This window comes from Diorhabda carinulata, chromosome 1 (assembly GCF_026250575.1).
Source record: "Diorhabda carinulata isolate Delta chromosome 1, icDioCari1.1, whole genome shotgun sequence".
Lineage (NCBI taxonomy): Eukaryota > Metazoa > Arthropoda > Insecta > Coleoptera > Chrysomelidae > Diorhabda > Diorhabda carinulata.
Genome location: NC_079460.1, coordinates 31,522,585 through 31,540,533, shown reverse-complemented (window position 1 = coordinate 31,540,533; position 17,949 = coordinate 31,522,585). Strand labels below are relative to the sequence as shown.

General features: G+C 30.1%; 1 protein-coding gene across 3 annotated transcripts in view; it reads right to left on the bottom strand.

Annotated features, from left to right (window-relative positions):
- LOC130899101 (scavenger receptor class B member 1) overlaps window positions 1-17,949 on the bottom strand; it is a 49,455-nt gene that overhangs the window by 7,024 nt on the left and 24,482 nt on the right. For all 3 annotated transcript variants that reach the window (XM_057808863.1, XM_057808853.1, XM_057808874.1), the window contains 4 exons: window positions 9,527-9,618; window positions 8,461-8,621; window positions 5,868-6,009; window positions 1,132-1,338 (listed from right to left, as the gene is read on the bottom strand). In XM_057808863.1, coding sequence (XP_057664846.1) covers window positions 1,132-1,338; window positions 5,868-6,009; window positions 8,461-8,621; window positions 9,527-9,618 — 602 coding nt within the window. The remainder of the gene's footprint in view (window positions 1-1,131; window positions 1,339-5,867; window positions 6,010-8,460; window positions 8,622-9,526; window positions 9,619-17,949) is intronic.

Genomic DNA, 17,949 nt, shown 5'->3' with positions numbered 1-17,949 from the left:
GACTGTTTGGTTCTAAGCCCGCACACTCCTTTTCCAATTGTGTCTGCTGTTTTAAAGCCATCCTTATAACATTTTATGGCAAACTTTTTGAGTATTTCATCCTGAGGCATATCCCAGATTTGACTATTTTTTGAGTTGATCTTACTATGAATATTCTGAATGACGTTGAGGTACCCAAGTATTCCGAATTTGGAGAAGGGATACTTTACCTACTGTGTTCTGATTGCAAATTAAAGTAATATACTGATCTTCTTCCTGTGATGTGTAATCAGACGTTTGTCACAACATGTATTTCTTAGGGTCCTGATACTACAAGCTATTACTATCAATTAACGAGACTGACGGTGCAATACAAGTGCATATGCGCCAATTGTCAGTAATGGACAGTTGTTACCAAGGAAACTTCGATTACGAATGCATTCGTATCAGTATAGACGAATCAGTATAGCCGTAGTCAATTTTTTTGTTGTTTAACCGGAAGAATGTTAAATGTAATAGTAGAGCGACAAATTGTTGTGATATTTCATATGAAACTTGGAAAAATCGGTAATCTGATTGAGTATATAATATAATAAGAAGCTCGCAATAATTTTTGTACCGATTCTTTGAATTTCATTGGAAATAACACAAACTTATAAGAATGGATAATAAGATATGATCTATCCTGGTTTATTATTTATGATCTTGAAACGAAGCAATGGAAGATCCCATCTTTATCGAGAGGAAAAAAAGCTTGAATGACTAGATCAAAGTTCAAAGCAATGATGATTATTTTTTTGGGATTGTGTACATTCACTGGATTCCTGAAGGTCAAACTATTAATCAACATAATAACCTCCACGTTTTTGTTAAACTTTGTGAAAGGATAAGAAGGGAAGAACAAGAATAAGTTGTCCATCAAGACAATGCGCAATATTTCGTCCTATTGTTAGAACATCTGTCTTATTCGCCAGATCTTGCTTCGGGCGATTTCTATCTATTTTCCAAGGTGAAATCTCCATTTAAAAGAGCAAACCTTTGAAGCTGCAAAATTAGCATGTATATTAAATGATGAAATTTTATATATCAATCGTGAAACATAATCAGTCTACATAATCATACTATTGAATACAAATATTCATATAATTGTACCTTGTATAACAGACCGAATTCTTCATATGGCAATTTTTGTTCTTTAGGAACAACATCTTTGGCTAGTTTTAATAAAGGATCTTCGTAACCCCATAGCAATTGACCAACTGATACTTCTACAAAAGGTTTTATCTTCAAAATATCCATTATACTTGCCATTGCCAACCTCAAAAATCTTGCTGCATGTTTCGATTGTGAGGTTGCACTCTGTAACAAAAAATTCTTGATTAAGTGATGGAACAGTAAAATGACATTATTATTAATTAACAAGATCTTCAAATTCGAGCCAGAAAAGCTTGAGCGAGTAATTCCTATCCATGATCTGAATGTTCGATAGATTGTTGACGGGTTGATTCGTTTAATAGGAAACCGCTCGTAACTGAAGTGAGTAGTTACCACTATGACACTGCTTGCAAAAGTTCCCAATGGGTCTGAAAACGATGTCAGGTTTATATTTTTAAATGATTCGGTACACCGTAATATGAATTTTGGAATTTACCGCACGTCTCTTGTATTCATAATAACGCTCACATGACCGTGCGGCCCGCTCAACGAATCCTATTCATTCTCCAAAATGAACATTAAGGTAGTACCGCACACATAACGGGTAGTGCAGCATGAAATGACGGATGTTCGCGAGCGTTGGATAGTTGTCCGTTTGCCCACGTAAATCTTCGAGCATTTCCAGATAACTTTGACTCGTCACGTGACCCTCAAAAAGTACGGACCCACGATACCTCCCGCATGGTTACCTGCGGATTTTTCGAGAGCATTGCCTGACTTATGCCAACCTCTGTATCATGTAGCACACCTTGGCTTTCAAATCTGGTTTTCTAGTGGGCCAGAAAAATGGAAGAAATGAACAATTAGTACTATCTAAGAAAATCATTTTACCGTCATTACACATGAAACTTTGGTTTGATAAAGAACTTTGTAAAAGCACTTTCCGAAAAGAGACCTGGATATTTGTTTTTTAAAAAAATATTTTCTATGCTCAGCAAGAATGAATGAAGGCATTTTCATCAGTCCTAATATGAGAACATTAGCCAAAGATCCTGCTTTTTTATGGAGCCCAAGTCCTACCGAAAAAATTCACGGTTGAGCTTTGTCGACACCACAAAAAAATTCCTCAGCAATTAAAAATCACCAAATTACCATGAAAAATGTATATTACAAATTATAGTCCAACATGTAGAAGAAGATTCATTTCTTACACTCTTATTTAAGTTTTTTGCAAATAAGATTGGTTCTGTAACTAAGTAATGAACACGGAGAAAGATTTTATCAAGACATTCCAAAGTATGAGAAGCGTTATCAGGGTAGTTGGGAGCCAGTCATGCTTGCATATTACTGTTGGAGCCTCCAAAGCTAATCGTTCCAAAAAAATTATTGTTTGTTCATGTCGAATTTTGAAAAATTGCGAATGAAATCAATAAATGTGTTTCACTACTTAACTTGACGTGATATAATAATTTTATTTAGATATTTCAAATAGTTCTATGGTGCCAAATATAGTCAAAAAAATTTACTTTATTGCATTGTGTTATATGAAGTATAAATATTGATAGTTACGTTCAACTTGTATAAAAACCTTAACGTATAACGTTCCTTTGCTAAGACTTCTTACCATTTTTCAATGATTTATGATTTCTCCAGTAAATAACAAGACATCGTCCTTTATCCAAATTTTGAACATGTTTAGATGATACTATCCATATTACCTCCACCTTTTTCACATATTACATGTGTCCTTACTCAATCGAACTAACTGTATTTTTATATCAGTCTGAAAAAGGCACTTTTCAAAACTTTTTGCAAGTGGTACTCGTAGTAAAGCGCTAACTGATCCTTTTTTTCTACTTTTATTTCAATAGTCCTTAATAAAGTATCTCTAAAGTATGATATTTAAACATACATATCAAAAAGTTGATATAAGTGACTCACATCCAAACTTACGGGATTGTTTATTACTGTCTACACCGCAAACTAATGTATGAACAAATTATATTGACCTTCTTTTGCTGAGATATTTTTTTAAAACCTTCTTTGTCCATTAAGTACCAAGGTTTATACAAGTTTTTTTATTATTTGAATAACAAAATATTTTTCTCAAGCATGTGTTGAATAATTATTATACACGTTTTGGGAAAATACCATTATAAATAAAATATATTTGCAATTTTTTTCTAATATTAAGGAATCAGTGGATAAATTCATTTCATTTAATTCTTTTCCACGAAGGTATAATAACATATTCAACAACAATAATTTGAATTGTTTATCCATCGTTAAATTGTATTTAATGATATTATCAATTTTTTTAATACCGTCTATGCGAGTGTTACATCTTGACCCGCTTACATTGAAAAATTTGCAAATATATAATTTTTTATGAATATAGTCCCCATTAACGTTAACAATTTCTCCCATCAATGTTTTAGCGTTTCTAATTCGTCTCGAAAGAGAGATTGTTCAACATTTACAAACCACTGATTTTCTTCATTATCTTAAGGAAATCTTTTACGATGCAAACTTTCTTAGTTAAATTCAACTAATCTCCTATACGCCACAATAATGAGTGTTTTTGAGATGTGACTAAAAAAGGCACATAATGGGGCAATATTGTTACTATAGGGAGGCGTTTTTTTTTCGCCTGAAACTCTTGTACAATCAACGAGGAATGAGGCTTCGCGACACAAATTCGACTTGGAAAATGAGTGACGTCTGCAACTTCAGGATGCTAACAAAAAATTTCCCAGGTATTGTTTGATTGATACGAACATATTCACGATGCCGAAGATATCGACATGAACGATCATCATTGCTTTCAGTCGCGAATTTATTGCCAAATCTCATAAATTAGATAAATGAGAATATTATTAAATGTAATGTATTAATTAAAAAACAAAGCAAATTATTCGTAATTATATCATGATGGGAATTGGTGAGCTAATTATTTTATATTTAGAGTTTAATCCTCTCTTTTGGTTGCAAGAGGCAGTAAAAGGTACTGTTCAAAATCGCATAGAAAGGCAATACACTCGGAAATTGTAAATATACACGTTTATTGAATAAATCTTATATGAGAAAAATGAAATTTGAGATACTTTTTTTGTTTTTGTTAGAAAAAAACAAACGACGAGAATTAACATTTAGCTTTACACTCTTGAAATATAACTGCGACCAAAACTCTTTTTAGCGATAAAGGTGTGACGTGAATTGATTTGTGAAATTCTTTAAAGGTATATGATTCACGATAAGAATACATAATAATAAAAACAAATGTGTATCTACGTCATTAAGCTTGCAATTCTTCAATTATCGTTCTCTATAAATAGATAACTACTAACAATAAATTGATAAGGGCTGCATTCTGCAAATTATGATTAATCGCATTCATTTTAATTGTCAAGTATAATTCCATTCAAATATTCCGAATGAACTATCATTTCTACTGATAGGGCTAAAAGCTTCCGGTGAACATTGAGGACAATATGTATTGTTATTACTGTAGATAAATCTCATGATTCATTTAAAATTATATGCTTGTAGACAAGTTCGTATTTTCGAAGAAGTGTTTTACAAAGACCCACGAAATTATTTTGGTATTTGTTGCTACTGATTAGCCACATATTCATAGAATCAGTATTTAGATACAAGCCAATCAAATTTTATATAACAAAAATTTAGTGTTCTTGACGATCCAATTATTAAAATGACCGCTAACTAGTTAGTTCAAGACCAGCAGTGAGTGTGTTAGTGTAAACAGTGTTCTTTATGGTAAGCATATTATTTTTATTTTCTATTTCAATCATTTTACATTTTTTTGTTTCAGCTTTTCATTTCCTCAGTAAAATTCCAAGGAGTAGGCGGATTGAGGCCTTGGAATCAACTAAGAAAAAGGGTTGAATAGGATCGCTTCTTACCAATGAACGAATAACCACCCTATCCACATTCTTCTCTTGATAATGGCTCCAAAGTGGGAGCCAAAAGGTCGAGAATTTTTCAAATTCCAACGCGGTTCAACCTTTTGATACATTAATGCTTCTAAATGTTCTTATTTTAGACCTCTTCTGTTTCAAAAATGTTTTTTTAATAATATGTTAATAATATGTTAATAATTATGTTTCAGTCAATAAGGTATCCAATAATGAATAAATATACTTATACCATACTGTCAAATTGTGGAATTTGTTTGATAACAGAAACTCTTTACAGTAATAGTAGTATAGAAATATTGTAAAGAGCACAATAATTAAACTTTGGGCTTTAATTATTACTACTAGATCCAATTATAACAGGTTAAAGGTGAAAGCGTTAGAAAAACTGATCATTAAATTGATAATAGGTAGTAACAAAACAGGAATATTGATAATTTATCTTTGAAAAAGTTGTATATCTTGTTTCTGTTTAGTCACACCCTAATGTTTTTTTTTGTAGATTTCAGTAAAATTCCTAATGTGTTGAATAACTCTCTTCTATACTATACCTAATTAATTTGATTATTTGCAGAAGTTTTTTGAACAACAACATTATTTTTTGAACAAATTACCAGTTTTATCAATATTTGTATATCATTGAATTCGAAATAATTTTGTACTGAATATTTAATCGATTTTTTTGTATAATTGAATGTAATTTGAAAAAAAGCTATTTATACAGATTACTAGAATTTGAAAAAATCTTATTTTGTATATGTGTATATATGTATATAACATTTATGTATATTTACTCACCAGCATAGGTATATTTGGCACAACCACTAAATCTTCTTGACTACCATTTGATGTGGTCGCGTCAAACCGATACATTTTTTGTAAGTTAAAAGTGAGGGTTCCATTGTCGTGGAAAGTAACATTTTTTCTCTCCCATTTTTCTCTGAAACCGAAAAAAGCTACTCTTTTATCAAAATCAAATTTGATAATATCATATGATTGTTCATAAACTTCAAATATTAAAAAAAGACCGCATTCAATTTTGTTGTATACTGACTCTAGTTTCAATATTCACCAATTAAAAGTGAGTTTTATCTTAATTATTTATGTAAGATTTCCATTGCTAAATATATGTCAGTGCTTATAATAAAGAAGTTCTTATTATTTGAAAATTATTAAAAGCAATACATATATATATATATATATATATATATATATATATATATATATATATATACAGGGTCTTTCAAAACATTCACATGCAAGTTATATCACTGCATTAAGTGAAAAAAATCGATTAAAAATCACCAAACAATCACATGTCTATAACGCTTAGATTAATCGTAAATTAACAATAAGGTTTAGCCAATCAAAGCTTGTGGAACGTTTAAGTTCCTCCCTATCGAGCGGTCGAGAGAGCCATAAAAGAATTTAGCTGCTGCCACTTTGCGTTATATATATATATATATATATATATATATATATATTAACTAGAAACACGACTAATTCCTTGAAAAACAATACTTTGAATTCTACGACTTATTAAAAAGATCTCAGATGGTGTGTTGTTGACTCAACGTATTTCTTCTTATTTAATATTACTAATTGGCAATTTCATGGCATAGATTTTACTTTGTTTCTCAATATATTCACAAGAAAGTGATTATTCAAGGAATTTTATAGAAAATTCTAATAAAGATATTTAAAACTATCCTATAATCATTGGTTTTATAGAGTTAGCTTTTAATAAGTTGGTCACGAATCACTTTTGGGAACGTCCTTGAATACTGCCTTTTTCGTTTTATACGGTACCATTCTGGCAGTGTGCTTAGAAACGCAAAAGCATGTTAAGTTTTCCAAACTGAAACGCCAGAAATTTACAACCAAATTATCAAGATATGGGACTGCCAACATTTTGCGAAACGTACGAAACTTCGTCAAACAACCATGCAATTAAACAACATTCAATTTTCGAGGTAATTGTAGATCATGGTTATAAAGATAATGATAAAGATAAAATAGACACAACGCAATCATAGATCAGACACTAAATGAATGTATTCTCTCATAAATAAGTAGTGCAATGTTTAAACTAACAACGAAGTCGGCAATAAACGAAACACAAATCACAAAAAACGTTATTAGCAGTAATCGTTCTATCGCATATGGTAGTAATTTTCTAAACCTATATACAGATACGACTATATCCGAATTCTCTATAAGAATAATGTAGGTACTTAATGATAAACTTCCTCAATCAAAAATCACTCACCAACTTTTGCTCTATAAGACGCCAATAAAACTTACCTATTTTTGTAAAGGTAATGAAATTATGTGAGCTTATTAATTTCTTTTACAGTAAAATTAATGCACAATCATCATATTGATACACAACTCGAATTGTTACATCGATGGATATTCTTACAGATTAGGGATTTAATTTTATAGTCGCGATAAATTATTTTAACACATAACGTCACATATTAAAATGAGGGAAAAATAATTGACATTGGAATCCTACCAAACAAAGGATAGGAAACCAGCTGTAGAATCAGTGGAATATCATTAACGTTGAGTAAGGTAGGTGATTTTTATGAAGTGTTGACAGAGTCGCGGCTTCTCACTTCAACTCTCATTTCTAATAGCCTTACTGTCTTTCTAATAATAATTATTAAATCAATCAAGTTTAAAAAAATGTGCAATCGAAGGAAATTAAGACCTAAATAGCATAACAATCTTACTATATAACTACATCTAACATTTAAAATTATATTTGAATACATGTCCTATAATAATCTTACCTATGTATGTATATCTTTAGTTTCATTGGATAAAATTAGTTAAATGTTTTCACTAAAACATACATACCATAAGTTGCGTATAAACAAAATTGACATTTTGCAACCGATATAATATAAGCTATACTTATAATCAGATTTAGAAAGTATTCTTTATAATACATGTACAAAAAATGTAGCACAAGTTTTATGGAGGTAAACTGAAATTGAATCATTCAACCCATTCTATAGTATAATGCTCGTAAGTGTGTTATTCGCGACATTCCGCTCTTATATAATCGAGAGAAGAACCAGTACCGTTACTGGTACATTAAAACTTGACACGGTTAGTTTCAATTCGACTCAACAATTAATATGCAGTTTGCCTAAATAAGTAGCATTATCTGAATTTGACGGCGACTTATCAGGTGAATTAGATTAAATTGTGAGGTAATTAGGAGCGAAAGTTTTTTTGCCTGGGTTGTATTTTATTTTTGTATTACTCATAGGACACATCTACCTACCATTACCATAATACCACCACAAATTTATATCTATTGACAATATTTCGACTTTAATTCTTATTCATTTGATATATTTATTTAAATTGTACTTACATGTATACATATGGTCCCAATTCGTCAACAATTGGTTTCGATCCATTATTAAGGAACTCGTCAGCATTGGTAACGTTATAAATATATACCTTGATCTTGGGTTCTACTGGGGGTTTCGACCACCATTTGAATGTCTGAGATCCTTCTTTTAATTTTATTTGCTGTAACAAATATTATATAAAAGTGATTTCTAATTATCTTATAGAAATAAGTAGTTGAAAATTAAGAATTTGGAAAGATAATGATTTAAAAATTAAGTTTGCATAATTTGACTCTTCTAGATTCAGATTCTGGTATCATAAGCTAATTATATTCAAGAATACAAAATAAATTCGGTGCAGAAAATAAAAGATACTAAAAATAACAAAATAGGGGGCGAATAATAAATCTAGGCAGATAATTGGGGCAAAAACTACAAACAATTCGGAGTAGTACGTATGAATGAGAGAAAATGATGTAGATCTGTTCTAAAATAGATATATCAAATTATGAAAATGAGAATTTGGAAAGAAAAAAGTATAAAAAAGAAGAAAGATGAGGGGAGAGAAGGTGAAGAACGGCAAGGATAATAAAATTTACGGAGTAGAAAACATTAAATAAATATTGCGTATTCTGATTCACTTTTCATGGTTTTCATTCAATTATATATGTATATTATTCTAATTCTCAGAGCTTCTGTTAAATTCTCCTATTGAACATCTACATATTAGCTTTGAGATACCTTTATAAAGAGGTTGGATTTTGTGAACTATGACAGGGAGGGCCTAGATAAGCTAGATCTAATTAAACTTTTTTTACATCTCTACATCTCTCTGTATGTTCACGTTCATTGATATTGGAAAAAGGTGTACTTCTTCCGATTATCCACTCCTCAAAAAATAAAAAATTATTTTCGAAAACTCAGTTACTTATAAGTACTTATTAAGTAATTTAGAGTGATGGGTATTTTGTTATTAGTAAAATTCATTATGTTGAGCCATTTTTAATACACTACTTACATTTATGCCTTACATAAAGTAATGTGAGCAATAGTAGCAATAATAAAAATCTAATTGAATGCACTTACTGAATTTATAACTAGATTAACCCAACTATTGAAGAAAACAGCTACAATTATGCCAAAAAGTAGACATCCTAGAGATATTGCTATGACGAACCCTGAAACAAAAGAAAATTTATAGATGATTTCTCTAATAAACCTATGTTTTATTTTTTATTGATTAAGTTATACTACTTTCTCTTTCGCCAATGATGATTTTTTCACGCTTTGCAGGATTTGATTTATACCATAATGAAAATGTTTTTATTGTGTAGCGTAAACTTGATCTACAGATTATTCTTCTTGATTCGCTCCATAAATTCGAACAATTGTCAGTAGACCATATATATCACTTTAGTAGAGTTGAATTAAACAAAAATTGAAAAAAAGGGAACAAATCAAATATAAACTAATTTGGGAAAGTAATCAAATGAAAGTAAGAGGGAAAAATACGTGTAACGAGTAGAAGTTCTCTTCAATTAATATGACAAAGATAACAATGAGAAAAACTGCTAGAATATTAAAAAATATCTACTGGAAGCAGCGAAGAAAAAATTGAGAAAAGAAAATATGGAGCCAAGAGAGGAGTGGTATAATGAGAAGTGCCAGCAATAAGTAAAGAAGAAGGGAAATGCAATGCAAGTTAAAGATAAAAACAAACAGCATTAAAGATAAAAATAGGAGAAGACTAAATAATGGAAGTATTTTGTACGAAATAAATGAGTAAAACAAGACATATAAAATTGGAGAAGTGGTAGAAGGTGAAAGCCAGTTCAAAGAGATCTGATAGAAGCAATATGAACCATTTTTAACTGAAAATATAGAATGTATAGATAAATCAGAGTAGAATAAACGGAGGAAAATAATAAGGGAAAAAATGGAATAAATATGAAAATGAGAAACTGCTATTTGAATGACAATACAAGAGGTCTGCTTCTAAACTTTCGGTATAAACAAATGAAAACAAATATTTAAATTGGATATGGCATTATTGTTTTTTAAAATACTCTCCATTGAGATGATTTGAAGGCATCAATTGCTTGTGTGGAAAAACGTTGTCGCAATTTATTTTTAATCTGCGGGAATAAGAAGCCAAACAAGTACTGTATGACCCCTCCATTCCATGTTTTGACTGTTCAAAAACGTTTTTGTGTAAACTGATGTGTGAGAGCTCGCATTGTGATGGTGAAGAATGATTCGTCTTCTGCGATTTGTTACCCTGACATTGGCAAAAAAATTAGTGTACTATTCTGAATTGACCGTTCTACGGTGCTCTAATGAAACGGTGGCGACATGTCCAGTTATTCCATTTGCTTCGAAGTGTTTCGTGCGTGAACAAGTTAAGTTGGATATGGCTTGTTTTGAAAGACTCACATAGTCGGTTGTTGTTTAGTTTTGGGTTCATATGTATAAATCCATGATTCGTCGCCTGTCACGACCTTACAGACGTCTTTGGAATACCGCGATTGAGTCTTTTCATCATTTCGTTACACCAATAGACACGAGCTTTTTTTTGAGCGATTGTCAAGTTATACGGTATCCAACGTGAACAAATTGTTTGACAGCCAAATGTTCATACAATATTGAATGTATGCGAGTGAAACTAATACCCAAGTATACCTGAATCTCACGGTATGTCATATGATGATCTTCCAATATCAGTTTGTTCGCGATTTAATTCCATTTTTTGAACAAGATGAATGTTTCAAGAATATGTAAACAACTCAATAGCACTTGTATAACAACACGTTCTGAATACGATCAACATTAAAAAATGCCAAACTTTATGATAGCAATGTCAGATTTGCATATCCACATCAATCTTGCCATATCTCCAACGTTAAGTGGCAACCCTCAAAAATTGATATGAAGGGAAGAAAATATGCCCTGGTTAAAATTAACAAAAGTATTAATGTTTTAAATGTAGCATAAAATAATGTCGACTATAGAAGGGGAAAATCAAAATAGTTTCATGCAAGGTTAATATTAATCCCAATTAAAAAGATGAGTAACATAATGGAAACTATATTAATGAAATTGACGACATATGAAGAAGAAGTGGGGTTAGAAATGAAAAGAATAAATGAGATATGGCAAGCAATTCAAGAAGGAAACAAAGAGAATGTATATAAGCTTCTAAATGTTATTGATTTTAGGTCTTTTCTGTTTTAAAATCAGTTTTTTCTAATAATTTTTTGAAGGTAGAAATAAATTGACGTTTCGACTTAACTTCAGTCTTTATCAAAATATGATATTGACACTGACAATTTGCATATTTATATTAATCAATAGATCACCTTCATCATGAATATCAAAATAAGGATAAAATCAACTTAGAACTTTGTTCTAATAAGAAAAATCAATTTTTCCTTGGTTCCTACATCTCAAATATATAGCAGTAATCAGTCAAATTATTTGTAGTTTTATTAGAATTTACTTTACTTAAATTATTTAGGTCTTTTTTATCATTTATAGCTTTTTCGTTTTCATGAATATGGACCATTTCTAAAAAGTCTCTTTTTCGTATATTAGATTCCAGTCCAAGAATTTTCAAATCGTAATTGAATTTATGTTTTTTTGATATTTCATGTTTCGTTAAGGCAGTTTTATTTTTTTATCGTATTGTCAATATGATAAAAAAATGCATCAACGAACCACAAAAGATAAAAACATATAAAAACAATTATAATGACAAAAAATTCTTGAAATGGAAACACACGTAGGAATGATATATATGATAAAAAAGATCTAAATAATTTAAGTAAAATTTACAGCTCCGTTTTGTAGATTACAATACAATTACTACTATTTGATAGATAGACCGCTATATATTTTTGATATGTAGGAACTAAGGGAAAAGTATTTTTTATGTCAAAATAGATTTATATTTTTATTTTGATATTCATGATGTATTTGATCTATTAATTAATATAAACACGTACGAGGATGTATTGATATCTAGTTAGCCTAGACCAGTTCCATACTTAAACAAAATATTGCGTTATGTAGCACCGAACAATAACTTATTAGAAGTATCAGTGTTAAGTTTGATGTCAAAAAAGTAAACCAGAGTTACATAATAAATTAAAAGAAAAGGATTTAGGAAGATATGCTTAATATCCTTGATGATCCATGTCCTTCGTATGCGACCGTGAAAAATTGGACTGCAAGCTTCAAAAGAGGTAAATTTTCCATTGAAGAGGATGACCGATCGGGAAGGCAAGTATAAATAAATTGTTGAGTAATAAAATATTTTGACATTGAAATTTTGTTTAATACTATAGTAGGCTAAGAATTTTTCAATATATCCTCGTAAATTGTCAGTATCAAATCCTTGTAACGATTGTTTGGAAAATAAAAAATGTCATAAGTATGATAAAAAGCGGAATCAAATAAATGAAAAACTCTATTTTTAGAAATGGTTGACATACATAGGAACAAGAAAGCTGTCAATAATAGAAAAGACCTAAAAAACTTGAGTAAAATTAATTAATATTTTTTATAAATTACAATGCATCTATGAATAATTTAAATTATGATTATTAAGGAAAAATTATTTATTATGGTTAAAACCGGAATTTCATTAGATATCCATGTTGTAGGTGATCTACTTATTGATATAAGTGTGCGAGTTGTCAATGTCAAGTCGTATTGTGATAAAGACTGAAATAGATGGAAACGTCAATACTTTTACCTCTTTTGAAAACCAATTTTCAATCAGAGTAGAACTAAAATCAAAATCAAGATTCTTCAATAAAAATTATAAAAAGGTCTAACAACTGTTTCTAAAGACTACAATCAAAACGATTTGCAAGATATATATGTATATATATATATATATATACATATATATACATATATATAATATATATTATATATAACGTTTATATTACAAAAAAGGATTCTAAACCTATGGATTACGAAAAAAAACAAGACACGTCAAAAAAAAAAGAAATGAAACACAATACAGTCATTATCCATATTAATCTAGGTCGAAGATTTCTCCACAACAGAATAATCGGTAGACCTCCATTGTGTATAAATACGATGTAGTTTTCCGCCAGTGGTTACTTGGATCAGGCACATTTTTGATATTCCGGTTTTGTGACTTTTTTCAATTGGATATTGTGAAGAAAAAAAATATGCAAATCAAATCATATGTTATTCCGTAATCCAATGCAATTGATTCCAATCAAATAATAAAATGACTACTGAATACGTGTTTGCTTACGGGAAACACTCGGTTTTAAAAAAATCATACTTCAACCGTTATTTGATAGTCGAAAGTCATATTATATGGATTCAATATGCTTTATTTTTTTCTCAATGGTCTACACTCATTGAATATTTGATTTTTTTCATAATGAATTCTTAATGAAATCAAATGAATACTATCAATGTTAAATATAACATTGATATAGAGGATTCGAATTTTCATTATTTAGAACATTCCTTTTTGCATATTTATTACTTTTTATGTGTTTTGTTCCTATGTATAGAAATTATGATTTCGTATAAATGACAAATTAATGATATATTGAGAATAAATTATATACTATACCACTGTTTGTTATGGGAAAATTCTTAGAATAAACAAACTGTTCACTATGAATAGAAATATATCATAAGAATCATCTTAAAACTGACCATTGGTGGGACAGATCTAATTCCTCTTCATACCTTATACACATTTTATTAAGTTATACAAGGTAGGTGAACGACCTGATTGTGTTTGTTCGAGTGTTAGATGGAAAATGAATCTTTCAGTACATTGCTATCGTATGCATCACAAAAAATTAATAATTTTCTGCAACACTCACGTAAGTCATTATGTGTAAAACAAAATATTGAAACATATTTGGTGAATTCTGTAGTTAATTTTTCTATCTGCCTATATTTATGTATATTTATACGTGAAATTATCAACTTGTACTTATTTTATATTGGAAAAAGATATTGTTCATGGATGATTCTAGAATCTGCCTTCATTGTAAATATTGAAGGAATTAGTTGTGTATGCTGCCTGTGCTACATTACTACGAGTTGTTCAGAGGTGGGATGTTTGGCGTACACAGATGTCGTCGTAACACAATCGCGCTAACAACACGGCGATATATTACATTCTAGAAGATTATGTGCTATCATATGCCGTGTTTATTGGAAACGGTTTTCTGCTAATGCAAGATAACAGAGTACCTTGAAAATATTGATTTTACAAAATGGACTGGTCCGCTCAGGTATAAATCTTACTAACCATTTTTAAAAACAGGTCAAAAGATGTGCAGACGTCGTATACTTGCTCCAGTAACGCGTTCAGCTTACTGGAGTGTTACCGAATTTCAGCGTTTGTATATAAACAGAAATAAAGAAATCTAGTAGTAAAAGTAGAAAAATAGCAAACTACAAATTAACAATTTACAACAATTTGCTTCCAAAATTTGAATGAAAACAAAGTTACACCAACCTACTATTGGGTTGTAATTGGACATTCCATTATGTTTTTTTAAATAAATAAATAAAAATTAAATAAAAATGCATTACAATTAATATTTTCATTTTGTGAGAATAAACCTTGGAAAAAAGATTTGATAATAAGTAAGTTAAGGGTCGATAAGTTCAGCCTCTTATAATGTAACATGAATGTTGCAAAAATACCAGTGGTTGGGCGATTTGAGTGATTCCATGGAATTTACAAAATTCAAGTTCTGTTCCAAATTGGAAAAAAAAATTAAAACACAAATTTATTCTCCACCTTGTTAGGGTGATACATATGAAGAGGGTGGGTTGAGGAAATTTATATGAAGGTCGTGCCTTAAAGAGCCTCTTACAAAGGTGTTTAATGACAAAACTGGTTCTCTGAAATACAGTTCTGTTGGTAATTTATACATTTTTATAAATATTTCGTTGCACCAGACTTTATTTTGTTTCTTCGTAATAATGAATTTTACCGGTAATATTTTTATTGATTCACATAATTAGGAACAAAAATCATTTGCCAACACTGATTTTCAGATATATCTAGAGCAGCCGTCATCACTTTTTTTAGTCAACGTCCGCAAATCTTAGTAATGTATGAATTTGACGTGTACGTTATTATTATTTCGATGAGGTCAATTCATTTTGCATGAAATTATTCTCTACAAATGACCATCCAATCATGCTGCCAACTAGAGATATTGTTTTTATTTATAATTAATGAAATAGCATTCTTTATTATGTTAGAAAATTATGAAATTTTAATTTGCAATATCACTATCCATTAAATAGGATAAACAACTCGAAGGTTGTATGTATTGCAAACTTGCGATAGTAGTTTTTTAAAATATCTGCGTTAATAACAAAACGTAAAGACAAATTTGGTAAATGAAAGTAAGGTAATAGCAACGTTCTTATAGGTAGTTGAGTAGATTAATATATACTATAATAATTATACATGATTAAAATTATAGAGAGAGACTAGTTATTGAGTAGATAAAAAAGAATATATAATCGATATTTATAAAATAAATGTAGCGTTATCAAAAGAAAATCTCATGTTATGAAGCATTGTGTGAACCTATACTTTCTTCTATTCGCTTCTTATTTTACCCGCAATATTTTTCACACGTCTTTCGTTTCAAATCAACCAATTTGTCGTTTATTTGAATTCATATTATGGTGGTCAATTCAATTATATGACAGTATATGAAGAGCTATAGTTCTTCCAATATCAGTTGCAGGTTATAAAAACTTATAGAAAAACCCATTGCCGACAATTTTTTTGACCTACCATGGGCGTAGATACCTCATTTTATAAATTTATCATTTTTATAAATACTTTAAAAAATATGTATATCTTATGCGAGAAAGTATTCGTTAAATAGCAATCGAATCATTATTAATTGGACGGCATTATAAGCCGTTATTTAGACAGATGCACTTAAATTTAGTTCTACTTGGAACTTTGAAAAAAATCATTATTATACCTCGTCAACTTGCTACAGCTGAATATTAAATTATAAAACGTAAATAGACGAGTAAAATGTACCTGCCTGTAAGGGAATTTCGTTTAAACAGGGTACCAGACGTGAACAGAGCCCTTTTTGTACCCCATTCGTTTTATTTCCTGGAAAACGAAAGTTCAAAGCAAAAACAATAAAGGAAAATTAATTCTTTGCAAATAAAACAAAAGAAAAAAAAACATTTCAATTCCAAAGTAGCTTCATAAATAATAATGGTAGTCAGAATCGTCTGAACTAGAGTAATCATTTGATTGAATTATGATGGGTTGTAAAGAGGGTGATACCACATTACAACATACTCATCTTCTTCTTTGTTCAACACAGTTTTTCCAAAGCTCTTGGCGATCTGCTGCTAGAACTTTCTTTGCGAGTTCTACAACCTCTTTACTCAGTTTTGGAGGCTGATTACATTTTCGTAATTCTGATTTTACGTTTGTCCATATTGCTGCACAGTTTTAAATTCTTTTAGCAGATATTAATAATTATAATGCGTTACCCTTTAGAACATGGCCCATTCAAACAGCAATTTTCACTATTGCCAACCCAACCGAACATTGCGACTGTCAAACTATGTTCCACCTAGATAAATCATGTGTCTATTAGAAATTCGGTAGTCTTTTATCCGACGCAAATAATCTTCGCCATCGAACAATCCTTGACGGTTCGGTTATTGCCATACGTTTATTCAGTTTTTTGTGTTTAAAACCACATGCTGACAAAACTTGACGCAATGTTTATAAACTGGTATATTCTGGATAATCTGCTACATTTTGTTGTATTACTTCTAATGTCGCAACTCTGCTTTCCTTATATAAACTATAAATTGTCCTACGTATGAAATCTTATGTAGCTTTGTTAAATGATTTCAGTTTTTATTTACATGTTTTCCAATTCTGTAAATGATCCACAGAAACCCTTTTCGTGACTACACGATAAAAGGAAAATTTATTCACTCTAGTTAATTCAGTAATTCTTATTATGATTACATTATCGGATTGCTGAATATTTTCCTTTCTTAAACATTCGAATATATCTAAAATAACTTGCTGTGTTTGTATATCCAAATCTTTATTATTAAATTCATACCTGTCGTTATTCTCACTACACTGTGCAACTTCATTGTCTTCATTCGCCCATGGTGTAAAGAACGCCATATTTCTATTTATTTAAAGAAATTTATGAATTAAATAAATTTTACCAAGCGACATAAATGTCTAGCAGAAATATTTCGAAGAAATTGTGTACATACAGCTTGGGCCAATAGAAATGCATTTATGTTTACGATTCGATGTTTCATTGGTTGACAGACTCCACGTGGACTGACGGTTTTATAAATATTTACTGAATTTTATAAGGGGAGTAAACAATTCATTTCTTAATTTGGTATGAGTGCTGTGCGTATTTATGAAATATTGATTGATCCTCGCATAACTGGCTTCTGCAATTGAT